This window comes from Rhinolophus sinicus, linkage group LG15 (assembly GCF_036562045.2).
Source record: "Rhinolophus sinicus isolate RSC01 linkage group LG15, ASM3656204v1, whole genome shotgun sequence".
In the NCBI taxonomy this organism is placed as follows: Eukaryota; Metazoa; Chordata; class Mammalia; order Chiroptera; family Rhinolophidae; genus Rhinolophus; species Rhinolophus sinicus.
This window is the reverse complement of record NC_133764.1, coordinates 22,119,407-22,137,910: the sequence shown is the minus strand read 5'-3', so window position 1 is coordinate 22,137,910 and position 18,504 is coordinate 22,119,407. Positions and strand designations below refer to the sequence as shown.

General features: G+C 36.6%; 1 protein-coding gene across 3 annotated transcripts in view; it reads right to left on the bottom strand.

Annotated features, from left to right (window-relative positions):
- The window catches only part of AP2B1 (adaptor related protein complex 2 subunit beta 1), a 104,768-nt gene that overhangs the window by 59,966 nt on the left and 26,298 nt on the right, over positions 1-18,504 (bottom strand). For all 3 annotated transcript variants that reach the window (XM_019732556.2, XM_019732559.2, XM_074320002.1), the window contains exons 6-13: positions 14,437-14,627; positions 12,173-12,394; positions 11,520-11,640; positions 11,296-11,391; positions 10,375-10,490; positions 8,375-8,540; positions 6,946-7,044; positions 1,180-1,439 (exon numbers count right to left, since the gene is read on the bottom strand). In XM_019732556.2, coding sequence (XP_019588115.1) covers positions 1,180-1,439; positions 6,946-7,044; positions 8,375-8,540; positions 10,375-10,490; positions 11,296-11,391; positions 11,520-11,640; positions 12,173-12,394; positions 14,437-14,627 — 1,271 coding nt within the window. The remainder of the gene's footprint in view (positions 1-1,179; positions 1,440-6,945; positions 7,045-8,374; positions 8,541-10,374; positions 10,491-11,295; positions 11,392-11,519; positions 11,641-12,172; positions 12,395-14,436; positions 14,628-18,504) is intronic.

Here is an 18,504-nt window from a genome sequence, read left to right as displayed (position 1 = left end):
TTGATTTGTTTCACTTTCCCCCAACCATATGAGGGTCAAAAGTTATCAGGAAAAAGGTAATTTAAATGGTATATAAATATGGTTACAGAGGCAAGTTACAAAAGAAAATCCATATCTATTAACAAACTTTGCAGCACAGACTGGGAGATGTACTTGGAAGTTAAGTGGTCATATCTAGAGAATGTTAAACACTACAAGGCCTAATCCTTACAAAGCCACAGTCTCCTTTGGGTGAAAATCACAGCACCTGCCCTAAAACCAAAGATTTGACTGACTAAATTAAAGGTTAATGAAAGATTAAAAATAATTTTCTTGGGTGTTACCCTTTCCTTTTTATCTGTGCCCAGTCAGTTTAAATAAAGCCTTAAATATTGACTACATTAATTTGTAAAGCAATAATTCCTACACCCTGGCTACTCATGGACCACATAAACAGCAATATAAATTACACAATGGTACAAGACACTCATTAATGGAAATGTAATTAACCACGCTGGGATCAAATTCTACTTAGATTTAAGGCTTAATATGATTAACAAAGGAAAGAGATTCTGAAATGATTACAAGATACGCATTATAAGAGCTTATTAGAGTACTGTTCCTCCCAAACTAAAATTTTAAGATAGCTAAAAAAGCAAGAGTTCCATGTTACCTGACAGTCTGTTCATAATAAAATTCTTACTGAAATAATCAATTTAATTTGGTAAAAAAAAGATACAGGTGACTAAAAAACTATGTCTACACAGAATCTAGGCTGCTTCTACAATCCTGCAATATTGTTTCATTAATAGCTTTACAGCTTTTCTCTACCAGTATCCATAAGCTTCAACCAAAGCTACAGTAAAGGATAAAGATAACTTAATGTACATGTGGACTTTTTTCCAAGTTTTCAACTCTGGCAAGATTTCGAGGCTCAACTTTAGACCCTTAAGCAACTTTTAAACTTTATCGTTTAGAATATCTTCACCATGATTTTCTAAACATAATCTTACCTACTCCCAGATTAGAACAGAGGGGTCTTTCACCCATTGTGTGCGGTCACTGGTATTCACATGGAGCCCCCAAGGGCAGTACAGCAGGTTTGCAAAATGCACAACAAGTTGTTTTCTAGGTATAGAAGCATGAGGAAGACCAACTCTATCTAAGCACTTCTCACTCAAACCTAGTTCACCTGCTTACCTCCCATGGTGTATTGGCAAGTGTTTGCGATGGATGCCATGACTTCCTTCCACAAAAGCATTGGGAGGCTTGTGGTACACAGAGGCCAAAGAACCAATGTGGCAGATGAGCTCATCCAGCAGAGTTGGCTCAATAAGATCTGTCTCCTCAGAGATGAGTGGCTTCTCAGACAAGACTACCTCTTTGGCTGTGACAGGGTCCGTTGAGAGAAGGCGCCAATAAATATAGCCCCGATCTCGAAGGTCAGGATTATCAGAATCCTAATGGCAAAGGCAAGAAGGTTTAAACAAAACTTTTCTCCACATAGAAACCCAAATTGCTGGGTTATCAAGGCTATGCTATAGTGATTTACGCAGAGTTGACTGTTAAGACTCAATTTAGACTCAGTATAGTTTTAATATAGTCATAATTCTATGATCTCTAATGTTTCAAAGAATTTAAACATAAATTGAGATGGGTTTGTCCTAAAACTCAAATTTAAAGGGGAGTTGGGAAAAGGAAACTCAAGGTTATTCCAGTAAAAATTAACTGCTTGAGATGGCTTTGGGGCATAAAAATGTTTTTTTAACTACTATAAATATTAGCAGGATTATTCATGAAATATATCTTACAGCTATTTCACCCATACTTTTCTTCATTCAAATGCTTATTAAGCATCTCCTATGGAGACAAGGGCTAGGAGAGAGATAATAACCAACAGTGTCTGATTTTAACGCGTTCACAGTGTATTAATTATTACAATACAGTATGAGACGTTACTATTATTTAAATAATAAAAAAGCTGTTAAATAGAGGACGGCTTGTTTTTCTGAGGTAGTTTTAAAATAAGTTTTATATGCTCATGGCTAAAAAAACTTATTATCAATGCCATCACAATTTACAAGTATATAAAAATAAATCTACCCCAATCATCTAACCCTACCCCAGCTTAACTCCCCATGCCCAAAATAGCCGTGTTAACAGTGTGGTATTTATGTTTCCAGACAGCTCCCACATATACACATATTTATTTTATATAAAACCAGTTTCATATTATATAAACTGCTCTGCATGTTGCTTTCCATATTGGTAATACAGCCGCAGTTTTCCACTGTGTAAGCAACACTGCATTATTACTTACTAGTGCCCTACTGATGGACATTTAGATTGTACTCCTGCCCTCCCTTCCTCCTTCCCTCTACCTATCAATCAATTTATGTTTGTGATCATTACAAAGTGGTAATAAATATGCTGGTATCTACCTCAGAGTAAGTCTACACGGTGGCATTTATTTGTGCACAAGTTGTTCCAGTGGTATGTTATTAAAGGCAACAATAAGTTACTGTTTCAATTTCTATATTTAAAAGATACATACAAAAATATTTTCTTTAAACTAGGCCAGTTTGAGGACTTTCACATCAGTTTATAAGTAAACAGGTGAACTGGTTCATGATTCAGCCACGTGAGGCACATGTCATTCCGCTCAATACCAGCAATGACCCCGGTGGTTTTGACTACATGGTTTTATATGGTTTTTCTTAGGCATATATTGTTTAATTTGCATTCATAATGGATTACAAGTTAAAGACAAAAACAAACAAACAAAAATCAACATAAAGAATATTGAAATATAGCAAATTAACAGTATAAAAATGGTAAATTTTACCTCAAGATAATCTTTATCACATTCACAGTTTGCATTATTCTAATAGAAATGCATATATGTATATGTAGTATATATATTAAAATGTTTATAGTATTTGGAAAGTCCGGGTTAAAAAAAGGAAACAGTGATAATATCCAATTCAGATGAATCTGTTTTGTTTTGTGGGGGGTAAATTGCTCCTGAAGAAGTGATTACAAATAGCAGCCTGAAACCTCCTCACTTAGATTTTCATTTGGAAACAAAGCTTGAACATTATAAAACAAACAAGCTGATTTTTTTAAAAAGAAAAAAATACAAGTTTCTCAAAATATCAGGTCAGGAAAGCAAGCCCCACACCAATTTTTGTTGATACAGAAATTAAGAGTTAAATTTTAATCTATATATTCAGTGCCCAAAGCACGTCATTTAAAATTCATAGACTATTATGCTATTATACAATTAAGAAGAACACTGCACATCACTTAACTGGGAAAATTCCATTTGTCTTTATAAATTAGTAATACTGTTAAGTTTTAATGTAAATTTCACATTACAGTTTAATAACATACTGATCAAAATTAAATACCTTTTACTTCAAATTTTCTCATATATCACATACATGTTTAACCAAATAACCAAAAAGAAAAATTCCTGTGGGGATTTTATACAATACAAAATTATATATTTCTATGAAAAAAATGTTTATGAGTCCCTCACAAATTCAAAATACTGCAATAGGGCAAACTGCTAGAGACAGAATCACTGGATCAAAGGGTATACGCACTATAAATCTTAACAGACACTGACTTTAAAAATATAGTCCTATGAGAAACGAATGTCAATTTTCCAAGACTGAAAGTCAAGAGTAGGCAAGGCTCTCCACTGCTGGCATTCACTGTTCTGAGGGCTGATCCGTCAGGCTTGCTGAAATAAGCTGGCCGTCAGTGCCTCACTATCATACGGAGGCCACAATGAATCAGGCCCAGCCAAGCCTTGTGACAAGGAAATAAACCTTTTTATAATTTTAATGTGCCACCATATGTTTACTGACTCAGAAAATTTGGTTTTGGATCTACTGTATTGCTAGCCCCTTAGGCCCCTCATCAGGATCTCAAGAGTCTAGTTCTAAAAATTTGAGAGCTTCAAAAACAATTCTTATCAGTAAGCTCTAAAACTGTAATTCTTAATTTATAATGTGCATCAACATTTTAACACACCAGGAAAACCATCGAAAGTGTAGATTTCAGTGCCAAATCACAGAGATTCTGATTCATTATGTCAGAAATGGAGGCAAGGAATTTGTATTTTTAATAACACAGATAATTTTGATGATGGTGGACTCTTAATTCATAGACAGAAAAACTTAAGATGAAGACTTCTCTTCCAGGTACTACACAAAGGGTAATTACTCAAGTCTGGACATTGCTGTGTGTATTCTTTGCTCATTCCTCTATAAACTATCAAAGAAAAAGAGACAAATCTTTGAAACGAAGCCACAATTCAAGGGTTGGTTTTCTCTTCCCCTAACTAATGTTTCTAATTATACCACCATTTTATTTAAAATTACAAGCAAAGATTTCACATATACTTCTCTGAATCGTCTGCACAGGGAAAGAATAGTATCGATGAACTCTACTTGTAGGGATAGAACAGCAGTATGAAAAAAATTTGCTCGGCTGTGTCCTGAATCAGTGGGCATAGCAGAAAACAGAATCCTACCACCCCATTCAAATTAGCAGTTTAGCAGGTCGCACTGCCCTCAACTTAAACTGGTACTTACCAGTCATAAATAAATATTAGGTTATTTCACAAACTTAAGAAAAAAAATCCCAACTTCCAGTAGAAAAGACTTACATAAATGTGCTTATTTCTCTATACAAACTACTCAGATCTCATTAATTGGATTAAAAAGGCAAGCCTAGAGAAACTGCTTGATAATAATTTATAGCCACATATGAAATAATCATCCACAATGATCTTCAAACTGCTAAGCTCACTTATGTGTACTGGCTGTTGCACAGCAGTGCGTCAGGCAGAGGAAGCCGGAATGGGTTTTCTCAAAGTCATTCTTAACCTTCAGACTAGAGAAGCAGCACAGCACAGTGGAAAAGGCAAAGATCCTGGTGCCAGGCCACCTGGGTTTGAGTCCTATCTCCGCCCCATACCAGCTGGGCCTCTCTGTTTCAGTTTCCTGACCTATAAAAGAGAGTATTAGCAGTACCAACCTTTACTGAAATTGAGTTAACATGTAAAGTGCTTACTTAGAATGCCTGGTACATAGTCATCACTACACAAACGATTGTTATTAAGATTCTATGGTAGTCCTTGTACAGAAAGTCTGGAATCTGGAATGTCTGATGGTTTATTCATACCCTGCCCTGTTCTAGAAAGGAATTTAGCAAAGCTTACAAAAATGCATCTAAGGCTAGAGAGCATAATTAGAAACGCAGAAAAATGCATGCCACAATGACCTACACATTTTCTACAGGAGAGCCTTAAATTTGATTCTAAGGTTTTGATTAACTGATATGAAAAAGAAGTTAGTCAGATAAGCCATTCAGAGGGGGCAGTCAACTACACACCAATGCGTAGGAGAATCCCAAACTGGTTATGAATTTGTTTGATGGAGCCTCATAAAGAAGAAGACATATAATGAAATACACAACGACTGACAATAGATCCAAATAGGATAGTTTCTCATGACAACACTTACTACCGAATGATGGTATCAGTATAACTGAGTAAAAGCAATTCTATGAAGGGTCAAATACAATGCAGTTTGGACACAGCTCTCTACTAATATGACTTGATTCAGTAGTGAATTTCAACTATCTACAAGAACAGAGAGTCCTTGTATCCTGTAAGCAATCCTCCCTAAACACTTTATCTCAGTCAAATTTTGATAAACATTGGGAAAAGTAGTATGATTGAGTCTGAACTCTGACAAGAATACAAAATAGAGCTCGTCCTATGCTGCCTGTTAAATATAGACACATAGGCTTTAATAGGCAATGGAGATGGACACAGGGTTGAGAACTTGTGAATACAATGGAACTTACCAAGGACACTTGCCTGATTAAAAGACGATCCCTATCTATTTAAAGATGAGCAGAGGAAGAAGCAAGGCCAAAATTCTCTTTAGGAAATTGTTCTGAATCCATCTTAACAGAGATACAAATAGATTATCAAGAATCTAGACTAGGAAGTTTAGAAAACTCAGTTCAATACAGATAATATTAAATAACCATTGCCTTGATAGTATGGAAATTGCTTTGCTTCAGGCAAAGGAAGATGCTTAAAAGGGAAGTTTTAAAAAATACTTCAAAGAGCTCTTACAAATAAATTTTAAAAGATGTAAAATTAGTAACAGGAAAGATGACAGCTCAAAACTAGGCAAAGTACTGGAAAAGGGTTTCAAATTTTAATATACCATTATAAAAAGATGAAAACAATGGAAAATTGAATCTCTGAATCTGATTCCACGTATAGACACACATCTAAACTCTTGCCAGCCTGCTAAAGCCAATTTGTTCTCGAATTCAATTAAGAACATTACTAAATCATGACAGACCGATGATCATTACACTAGTTACACCAGAAAAACTAATAATTTTGTTTTCTGTGGATATAAAATGGCGACCTGATCTCTAAGGCATTTGCCACATCCCTGAACTCAGGACCCATCCTAAGGAAGACCAAATATATCAAATAATTAAGGAAAGAGCATAAGCACTTTAAAATTATTTAAAGAGAAAGGCAACCACTCTAAAAGATAGAAATACATGAGATCTTTGTTGAGGCAATTACCATCTCTACACAATACTTTCATTTGAAAGTTGAAATCAAGTCACCCAGAAAGAGGTACTGTGAGACTCAATGTCATTTTCACATAGGTACGTCCTTTAACACTAAGGAGTCTAAATTCAATTTTCATGAATTATAAAAACTGGAGTCAGTCAATTCATTTAAAAGCCATACAACCAGCTAATTCAGGGGAATATGTGTTAAGAGGCACGGTTTTTATATTTTGACTGTATCCTTCCAATTAAAACCTCCCCAAATGAACCTTCTTGGGGAGTTTCGTAATTTCCTACAATTTCAAACAAGACAAATCAACCACATGCTTTATCCCGATTTCTTACCTGTGTCGCCAAACTCAACACCTGCTGTACTAGCTCCTGTGTTTCTGATGGTTTCTTGAGAAACAGCTTCACTATGGCAGTAAGCAGAGTGAGCTGCACCTAAGCAGACATAATTTAATAGATAAAGTAAAAGGCACTTGCATTATCCATACCATCATTTCCAAAATGGTGTTTCCCCAATTATTAACTACTATTATCATTTTGATTAAGAGACAAAGGTTAAAACTGAGCCAATATCAACAACAGAGGTATTCATCAACTGAAAACTCACTAGCCTCCAATCCCCAAATAGCATTTTGGTATCAAAAATTGCTTGTTTGTTTCTGGTCCAGATAATGACCAATATTCTAAAATACATGCTAACACTGTGATGGCAATAAAACGGGTTCCTGACCAAGTCCTTATTATTTAATTCCACCAAAAGCCACAACTTTGGGGGAATAAGAGAATATTGTATAATACTGGGGCAAGAGCTTAGAATTATGCCAGATCATAGCCAATTAAGAGTGGGCTGCTGAACCACTAAGCTACTGGCTTGTATGTGTTCCTTATAAAGGTCTATTAAAATTACTATGGTGGATTACATAAATGAACTTCAATTTGCAGTGAGTAAAAATGCTAAGGGAAAAGGGTTTAATAATTTATCTGCTTCTCTGGACCTGTGGCTCTAAGGTCAGGTCTCTCAATTTTGGTAGAGGAGAGACAGAAGATGGGAAGGAGTCTAACCATCCAGGGACTCTTTCCAAACTGCACATGCCAGCCTGCACCACAGCCGCAGGTGAAAACCCCTGCTATAATAAGCCATACCCATTACTAACAGGAATGGGTAAACATCTTCAAGTACCAGAAAATTAAAAAGTGGTAACTACTGCTCTAAACTAGCTGCATCACCCTAAACCTTGTAAGAACTAAAAATGTTTAGGCCCACCTCTAACCTATTGCATCAGAAATTCTAGGAGTGGGGGGCCCATCAACCTGTGCTTTAACAAGCTCTCCAGGTATTTCTGAGGCTCATTAAAGGTTTGAGGACCACTGGTCTCAGTTAGGCAGGTTTTTTCCACCAGAAATAAGCACAACTAAAAAAGGTCATCCCTTTTGGGAAACAAATGAATGTAACACTATATATATAGAGAGAGGATGCCAAAACAATGTATACACATTTTGAGAAAGGAAAAAAATGTACTAAAATTGTAATACTCAATATATACCCATAGCAAAAGATGAATACAAGTCATGTGTATACATTTTTTTTGGCACCCCTGGTATATGTATATTCATTCTCATCCTCTCTCTCTCTCTCTCTCTCTCTCTCTCTCTCTCTCTGTCGCTCTCTCTCTCTCTCTCGCTCTCTCTCTGAAATGCTGAACATTTACTTTCCCTGGAATCTTCCCAAAAAGATCTATGACAGAACCTATAGATGAGAACCTACCTGGGTGCTTTCATCATGAAAACCCTCCAGGAAGCTCTCCAGTAACTCATCTGCATTGTCAATCCTTTCAGCATATTCTCCCACAATCCAAATCATAGCTGCTCGAGCATCTGGCTCATCCAGCGAGTCTAAGTTCTCACACAGAGTGGCAATGATACTTTCATACCTGATAAAACAAAATGGACTATAGTTACTGAGGGCAAAACTGACAACAGTATTTAACAATGAAGGCTATGGGCAAAACCACAGACAAGGTACCCTAAACCATACCACCAAAATATAGAGGCTTTTTAGTCAGAGAATGTATAGATAGGCTTTGAGCCAGATTATAAATGGCTTAAATTTCCTTTCAATTATGTTTTAGTAACTAGACCGTAAACCTTTATAAAAGCTCATCAGGTATTCTTTTCACAAGGAAAAATTAACCTGTGGTGTAAGATAATACCACTACTTTGTATTACTAACAATCTTTCTTACAACTAGATCAGAGAATTTTCCTATTTATTATTCCATTTTTGCCTTTGTGGTAGAGGAACAGAAATCTCACTCTCCTTTTAGGAAAATGGAATAGAGTTAGACAACAACAGCATTCAAACTAAAATCAATAATTTTGTCCCTTAATCCACTTACCTCTGCTTTTTATAGAGGGTAAATGTACCCTCTTTATGTTCCTCCCCCCTCCTAAGGCAGCTGCACTAATGATGTTTCTCCAAATAAACAAGTAATTCAAATATTTATTTTTAATTTTACAGGTCTAGAGCTCTCTCACTTTTACCCTGTTGAATCTAGCTCCTTAGCTAATGTAATTTTAAACATCAAAATGACATTGTATACTCTATTAGATGTAAACTAATAAACAGTACACTTTATTGTTAGCCCTACTTCCAGTAATTAAACCACGTTTTTGACAGCTTTTCCTTAAAATTAAACTGCTATAACCCCTTACTAATATAAACCAGAAATGGACATATTTCTCTCCCTATCATATTTTAGTATATGTGCTGCCGAAGCGAGCACCTCTCCCTATCATATTTTGATATACATCTCTACCCTTAACCAAGAAGTTTATAAACCAAACACCCCTCTTTTCTGTGGTAGAAGTATATGGTTCTTTTCTTAAAAATACCATTTTTAAAATTAAAAAAATATATATAGTGCTTAATAAATCACTACTTTGCTAAAATATTTCTTCTAATTTGAGTCTACCACTAAGCTAACTTAGTGTAAGCAAGTCGCTTCATGAACACTATCTTTAAAGACTAATCCGAAGCTTCAGCACAAGATAGCTCTATAATTTTAAGGCAAAACGAGGTTTAGGATGCTTATAAGACTTGCTCTTATTTCACTCTTTCAGATTCCTTAGTTGCTTGCTTTCAAAATCAAATCTAAAGCATTTTTGCTCCATAAACTACGAGGCCTCAATGTGGAAAACGTGTGGAGTGAAAATGCAGGTTTTGCAGCTACATACATGGGAGCAGCTCCAATACCTCGGAAAAGGCCTGAGGCCCTGATAATTTATTGTTACCTTTCTATAATTTTCTACAAAGTACTAGGTACATACAAAGTGAGCAGTGCCACTGTCACCTTCCTGGTTTTTACCAGGATGGCCATATAATTCATCATCCAAACTGACACATTTCTGAGAGTGAAAACGGATACACAATCATTAATTATGCCTGGTAATGGACATAAACTGGGATTATACCCGTACAACCTAGAATATATGGGTATCCTATTTAACAGTAACTATATCAGCAAAGAATCTGGTAAACTTCAATATAAGCCAATCAACAGTGTATATGCAGACAGAACTTCAATTCTTCTAAAAGTAACAAAGCAGGGTGAAAAAAATCAGGTTTTAACCACCTTATAAGTTTCTGATCTTTAATAAATTACCCTATTATGACACTACAAAGAATATTCTTACCTAGCCAATTTCAAAGTGCCTTGCTTACACATTTCCTAAATGATTTGAGGAAGAGGGAGGTATTTGGACATACTTGTTGGGGTACTTGCGGAAGATGTCCCTGATGACAACAATTGCCTCTTGGACCACATAATTTACTTTGGTCTGGATGAGATCAAGCAAAGTGCTTACACAGCGTTCTGCAGATTGCTGGGAAGAGGAACATAATGAACGACAGGTCAGTTGATCTGTCCAATAACACAACCTCAATATAAAAAAAATTTTGAAACATACATTTGCATCAACTAGACTATACTAAAAGATCAGGCACTTAATCTGACCAAGCTATACTAGAGGCTGGGGTATTAGATGGAGATATACAGAAGTTCTAGATATACCCCAAATTTTACTCATTACAAAATATACTGACAGATGAATCAGTTCAAATGAAAAGAATCATCTTGCATAGCCATACAAAAATGAGAACAGTAAGTCAAGGTAGAAGGGAAAATAAGAATGAAAGAATAAGCCAAGGTACTGGGTTTTTATCTGGAGTTCATGGATGAGTGGAGATAGCAGAAGGCAACTTTAAACCTCTTGAAATGAAATTGCCAAATTTCATGTGCATACAAGCTTATTTTTCAGGGAGAGGGTCCAGAGCTTTCATTGTATTTTCAAAGTTATCTGTGCTGCAAAAAACTGAAAAGTTTTTTCAGAACATGAACGAAGCTGCTCATCTCACAGCAAAAAGTTAACAATGTCTAGAATTGGTAAATCAATAAATAATAACATAAGCATTATTATTTAGAGAGATGGAAATAGCTCTAAAGAATAACTAAAACCAAAAACACGATTAAAATGATTCCCTCCAGAAGAGGAACTAGGGAGAGCTGCTTTTCATTAAAAATTCTGTAATACCTTAACTACGTGCTTTACTATTTTGATAAACGTTAAAATGCATTGTAAAGACAGGAGTAAAGGGCACCCTCGGAATCCCATCACACGGGACACTTGCCTCCACCTTGATGGCACACCGCCCAATGGCCCGCACGGCTTTGCGAACAAAGTCAACATCCACCTCTGTGGCATATTCCTTCAGTTCTGCCAGAACCTGTGGAGGACCCAGGACGTGGACAATCATTAAGGATTCTTAAACAGCAACTTCATGGCCTAGCTTTTCCTGAAGGCCAGACCTTAAGACCTAAGTCATTATAAACTTGAGTTACTTCAAAGTCTGACCTGAGCAATATTGGCTTGGGATGCCAAACGAATCATGATGTCCAACTTCTCCAGTTTAACATAGATGGGATCATTGTACTTCACAAAGAAGACTTTGATTTCCTGCTTCAAGATTTCAGGCCTGTGAAACACAGAAACACAAGATGAGCAAGGTGAGGTATGTATGGATATATCCTTCAGAGTCTGTATTACTCTCTCAACTATGCCTCTCTGCTCTCCTCCCACTCCAACCCCTCCAAGAGAAAAAACCCCACAAACTTCTCCTGCATACCTCTATTCTTAACAGTTCCGCTGAGCAGACTATTTTTATTGCTTTAAAGAGTCAGGGTACATGTTGTCAAGAAGAATTTCTGGAAGAACAGCAATCTGGCTCTAAACTACGGCCTGAGCCACAGTAAGCAGGCACTAGCTAGTATGCTATGAAGAGACCCTTCAGAAAACAAACTGCACTGTAGAGGAACGAGAGGCATTTACTATAGGAATAGTCCAAAATCAACGGTTAGCCCCCTAGCCCTGGCACAAGCTGCTCTGCCATACCACATTCTCATTGCCATCCATTAAAAAGAGTTTCACACTGGTCTCTTCAGTATCGATATAATTAAGCATCATTCAAAATTACAAACACTTGAATCACCAATTCATTTTTCCCCAACCTTTTCTGGACAATTAGGTTGATGTTCCTCAGGGCAACGTACTGCACCTCCGGCTCCCCAGACAGCAGGGTGACCAGCGGAGGGGCCAGCTTCTTCAGCAGCATATTGTAGTAGTCAGAGTCCTTGGGTAACAACTCGAGGAACTTCATGAGGACTTTTACTGCTGAGAGCACCACTGCTGAGTTGGCATGAGACAGCCGGGGAGTTACCCGCTCACAAATGCTGAGGGCAGAAAGGGAAAATTACCATCTTGAATTAAAACTTCTTTGCTCAGTCCAGTCTATAAGGCAATGTGTCAATGTCCCATGGCCCAAGTACCAAGGGATCAGAGAATCAGTTAGAAAAGTCAAAGCTCCATGCACAGGTAAAATTGGGATCCAACACTGCAGCAGCCTCACTCCCAGCACACTACAGGCAGAGCAGGGATATCAGAAGACTCTAGGACACCAGCCATAAGGGATGTTCAAACTGGAAGGAAACTAGCCAATATCCCAAACACTTGAAGCTCACACCATTTACCTTCCAGTTTTATAGTCCTGTTCCCCATATTATGTAAGGGCTCCCTGCCTCACAGCCCATTTCTCCTCAACCTACAGGAAGTCAAATTAAGCATTCCAAGGGTTATTTTCATAGTGAGATAGTAACCAACTGTGGCTGAAGGTTTCACTGTTAAGATGCAGGAGGAGGTGGGTTGACTGGGAAAACTACCCAATCCCTTGCCTTCACGATAAGGGAGTCTCCGAAGGGGTTTCTGTCTGTTTGTGTTTTAACAACAGTACACATTGCAATATTCTCCCAACCTCTTCCCCTTCTCCCAGCCCCTTCTACCTACACTTTAAGGCCTCATATAATCTTGAATATTTAGTTATCTGTTAAGGTTCTTCAGAAATTAACCTAATTTTGATAGCTCTTGGACAACATAAGTGCTACTGACTATATCCAATTAAGGATATAAGATAAGCAAGCTGTGTTTCTCTCCCTTGCTCCTAAATCTACTTGGCTGACTCCCTGACCTCCTTCAGGTCTTTATGCAAATGCCACCTTTTCAGTGAGGCCTTCCCTGACCACCCTTTTATAAAATGCAACTCAAATATTTGATCTTCTCTGGGCATCCCCAAATGCCCAACATTTTTTAGATCGCTTCCCTACTGTGTCTCTCTCATTAGCACTTATCATCTGACATGTCATATTATATACACATATTAGATATACTTTTGCCCCATCCCTCATAGTGTTCCATGAGGGCTATGATTTGTCTGTCTAATGCTGTATCCTCAGGGCCTAGAACAGTGCCTAGCACACAACATGAGCTCAATAAATATTTCCGGAGTGAATGGGAAAGTGTGAGACGTCAATGGCCAACAGAAAATAAATTCTATGTAAAGTTCTTTCCAGAAGATATTTGTACTTTCAATGACAGGAAGAAACTACCAGGGTGACCTTTAGCTAAGTCTAGAGGGAACAATTTCCCAGACAAGTGAAGAGCACTTACGTTACAGTAGCTTGAGCTTCAGCCAGGCAAGGAAGGTTCTTATCTACCATAATTAAAATATGTCAACTTTAATGGAGAGCCAACATTTTCTCAGAAGCACTTTGCCTAGTACAGTGCCTATACACAAAATGCTCAAAAACACTGGTAGTTAACTCCAACTCCGCAAACAAATGTATGTATGTGTATAAAAAACTTAGTAGCTAACTGTTGATAGTCAAAGAAAATTTGCAACTCTACAGTGGTAAAGGGCTGAGCAGAACAATCCAGATGTGCCTTCCGAGATCTCCAAATTCTGACTGACATGATTTCTACAGCTAATGAAAGGCATCATATGTTTTGCTGGCTCCAACACACTTTCTCTAGCACTGAATTATAGGTGTAGCTCAGCTCAATAACTAGTAGCAAGCCACTTACTGTGTATCTAATACGAAAAGTTTGTCACTACAGTGATAGACACTCAGAAACCTTTATTTGTTAAATGGCCAGGAACTGCTGTATGGGAGATGTGAGATCATGATGAGGGACATTTTAGCAGAGCATAACTGTACTGTGCAAATAAGAAATGAAAAACACACATCTCAGAAGAGCTATTTTTATATGGTTTACTCCACTACAGACAATGTTCCTAAATCCAGTGAGAAAATACCATGGGATAGCAGTATCTATCACATAAGCTACTGATCTTCCTCGACATAACTAATCCCTTTTTCTAACAGACACTAGAACTTAACCAGTCAAGACTCGCAGATATTACCCAGAGAAGCAGACTGACCTCTGAGCCTCCCGGTCATCCTTGGGGTTGTAATTAGACAGGCAGTCCAGGATGAATATCTGGCCCCATTCAGTGCACTCATTCAAGGCTGTCAGCAGCTTGTTAATGTTCTGTGGGTTCAGGTCCAGTAAGTTGCTGTTTGGGTGAGATTCACTGATTTCAGATAACGCAGCTACCGCATTAGCCACCACCTGGGAAAGAAGCAGATATGACCCTGATTTACCAAGAACAGTTCAACTGCAGACAAATATTTAATCTTCTCTGGATCACCTCATAGATCTTAACTCATAATCATTCCTGAATATTTTACCTAGTCAGCTAGAAACAGATAAACTGCTTTTAAAACATATTAAACTACCAGTGATGGCATATGTAACTTCCTAGTAGTCAGGCAACCAAGAATTACAACAAATTCATATATTAGCAGAAAGTCACGCATAATTTACTATTAAAACATTAACAATTTTATTAGTACTCAAAACTACCAATAGAATCAGGACATGAACAGCTAAAAAAGCAGCAAAGCTTAACTATGAAACATGTACATTAGGCAATGGAGAGAAAAATCTAGGCCACATCTTACAGTTGTATGGGTGTGCATACATGGGGGTGGGGTGGGGAGGTGATACCGTTAATCATATCACGAGTCTTAAGAGTACGAAAATGTGAGCTTGAAGTCCTGTTTCCTATTATATGTTGTTGGGAGAGCACATAATCTCTGGGAAATTCAGTTTCCTCATCTGAAAACTGGGGATAATTTAATCTACCTCACAGATTAGCTTTAGTTTGAGAATAAAATCAGATGACATAAATATAAGTTCTTTCTACAAAGCCTTATGCAAAATGAAGATGGTGATATTACCATAATTCATCAGGACTAAGCTGCAGAGTTTTTCACATTAACATCTCTGAAATTGGGATGCTTTTTATAATCAATGGCACATCTGTTTAACAGAAAGTGTTTTTCTTTCTAGGTAATACAGAAAATAATAATGGATATTATAATCAATGGCATCTTAGAATCGATGAAATATGGTATCTCAAATGTATCCTTCTTTCAGGCAATATGATAAATGAAAACTTGCTACCGAATATATTAATAAGAAAGTACACTTGTATCCTGACTTACAGATCTGGGAATCCATATCAGTTGCAAGAAAAGAAGTAAACACTCTATCAAAATTACAGATTATTTCTAATACAACTAACAAATCTACAAACAATGAATATTTATAAAGTAATTTAAAACTTGCAAAACACCCGAAGATAACCAAAACACACACACAAAAACTATACTATGGCCCAGTACAAGTGAATTTAAAACCACATTTTGCAGTGAAGCTCCCACTTGTTACTAAAGATTAGCAAGGTAACGCTGCAAAAATATTCTGTAATTATAAACAAAATGCGATAGGAGATAGCAGCTTCAGTAATTATGTATACTGAAAAGATTCTCATAAATGTCAACTTATTGTTTGTTCTTACTAAGGTCCTTGCTCAAGTTTGAGAAACTAAGAGTTGTATGACCATCCTTCTACTAGCAAGAAAAGAAACATAATGGCCACAATTTAGCTACTGATTTTAATAACCACTTCTCTGAGTAGTCTGATTATCCCATCATGTGATTTTACCCAGAAATGTCTAGAGAATATGATTTTTTAATCAAATAACACTTATGGCAATATCCATTATTATGTTAAGTATAATGAGGCCACAAATGAAATCATCTTCAGCTGTAATTTAGTGATCAGATCAAAAATTCCAAGATGAAAAATCGGAAGGCTTAGTTGGTAAGTATGATTACAGATATAATATTTTATTGTTATTAAAACAAATCAGGAAGAATTATCTAGTCCACCTACCACAAGACAGCATGTATGAGGTTCTTACCGGACTTAATTTTTGTTTGCTAACTCTACCATCAAGCACAGGATTTAGTGAAAAATAAAAGGCATAAAGAGTGAAATAACAATCCCCTCCATCATCTCAGTGCTTTATATGCCGGGAAAAGATGTTTTATTTCCTATGTACAATACACTTGACAGACGCAATTATAATATAAAGGATCAAAATGTCACACCAAAGAACTAAAGGCCTGTTTTCATCTATTGCTGCTCACACATGCCGAATCTTGGTTACCAGTTGCCCAAAATAAATGTCCTGCCACAACTTACCATTTCTGCCAGTCAAATCCTTCTAATGTTTAAAAAAAAAAAAAAAAAAGTTAAGTACAAGGTCTGTTAATAGGAAATGTAGGTGAGAATTAGAGGAAGTAAAAACATTGGGGAGGAAAAAGAACAAAAGAATGCTGAACAGAATGAACAATTAGAATTCCTCTGTTATTATCATAGGCAATTGGAAATTAAACCAAGTATATAATGCAGCTAAAGAAATATAAGTTCTGGTGATAAGCAATTTCCACTTATCACATTACAACAAGAAGGGAAATAGGGAACAGTCTAATTAAAAGATCCAGAGAGATCAGATTATTGGGTTATGTTTAGAAAACCCTGCACTGAGAAAAGAGATCACTACCAGTCACTGAGCCAATGACCAACCAGAAGAGACGCACCCCAATAACAAAATTCTACTGTTCCTCCAAAATTCCTTGAAGTTCCTTCCATTCTACCTTTCCACTTCCATCTCCTCATCTTCACATATAGATTGTTATGTTTTCAGAAACATACGAAGGCCAGCCCATTGGGATTGCTTAGAGTTCTCCTGGTCAGTGAGCCATATTTCTTTAAAGGAAATTTGAAGTAAGTTAGACACACTGACTCTAAAGTAGACAAAAAGACTGACTTCAAGACAGCAACTGGGTGACTAGAATCTACAGGATGATTCACTTATCAATGTTTATATACTTTTGTTTCTTTTGAATTTTGTACTATGTACAAAGTACAGATATTATCTTTTAAAAAATAATTTAGAACTTAAAACTTAAATGATTTATTTATTTTCTCTTCCCAGAGAGCCTTCTCCAAACAATAATTCAATTATCACAAAAGAACAAATCTGACCCTTGCAGTAACTGCCTTGATTTACTGGTGTATTAAAACAAAGGTTATGTCTCTTTCACTTGAACCATCACTTTGAACTAACACATGTAACATTTTTCCCTCTAGAATACCTTTCTCTTAGGAAACACTACCACAAAGAGAACAATATCCTTTAAGGGGTTTCTAAAGGAAGTTTTACTTTAAAAAGAGATTTATCAATAGGGTTTATTGAAGTTTTTTTAGTTTAGTTGATTTATAAAAAGTCGGCATCTAGGTTACAAAGGAACACATCCATAGTGTCAAAAAAATATTTTTTTTTATTCATCTTGCCTGGCATATGGTCTCTGGGAGACTGCCACTAAACATTCCTCCTCCTTAACCTCTCCCCCTTCGTAGACATAATGTAGTATTTATACTTTACAGATTCAGATATTAATCAAACACACACATAGAGAGATATAGATTAAATCACACTCAAAACTAGACAAAAATTCTCTGCATTAACTACAGACTTCTATTCAATTCAATATGTCCTTAGAGACCCTTGGAGTCTGCTGAATTGTTTTTAAGGTAAGTACTTTGTGTTTTGACTTACTTGATTCTATACCTAATAGTGAGTTGCACAAAGACATTTATTGAAGACTTACTATGTTCCATTAAATCCTCATAGCACCTCTGAGGTAGTTGCTATCAAAACCTTCCTATTACAGATAAGGAAACAAGCTTTAAAAATGAGCTCATAAATAGGGTTAGAGAAATCCAGTGATTGCTTAGTCAAAACAACCAGAAAGAGTGTCTGAATATGAACTCAAGGTCTGTATCTGATTCCAGTGTCTGAGTACTAATCATTCTACATTTAGCATCTACAGAAATTCCAAGAGCTGCGACTAACTTCAACTGGGGGAAAGAAAAAAGAAAATCAGAATGGGGGGTGGAGAAGAATATAATCAAAACTTTCCCTGCCAAAGATGACATGCAGATTTATACAAGGAGAAACATGTATTCTTCTTCTACTGTACATATTTCTTGACAGCACTTAAAGAGGGAAGATTTACTATCCAGTATCCAG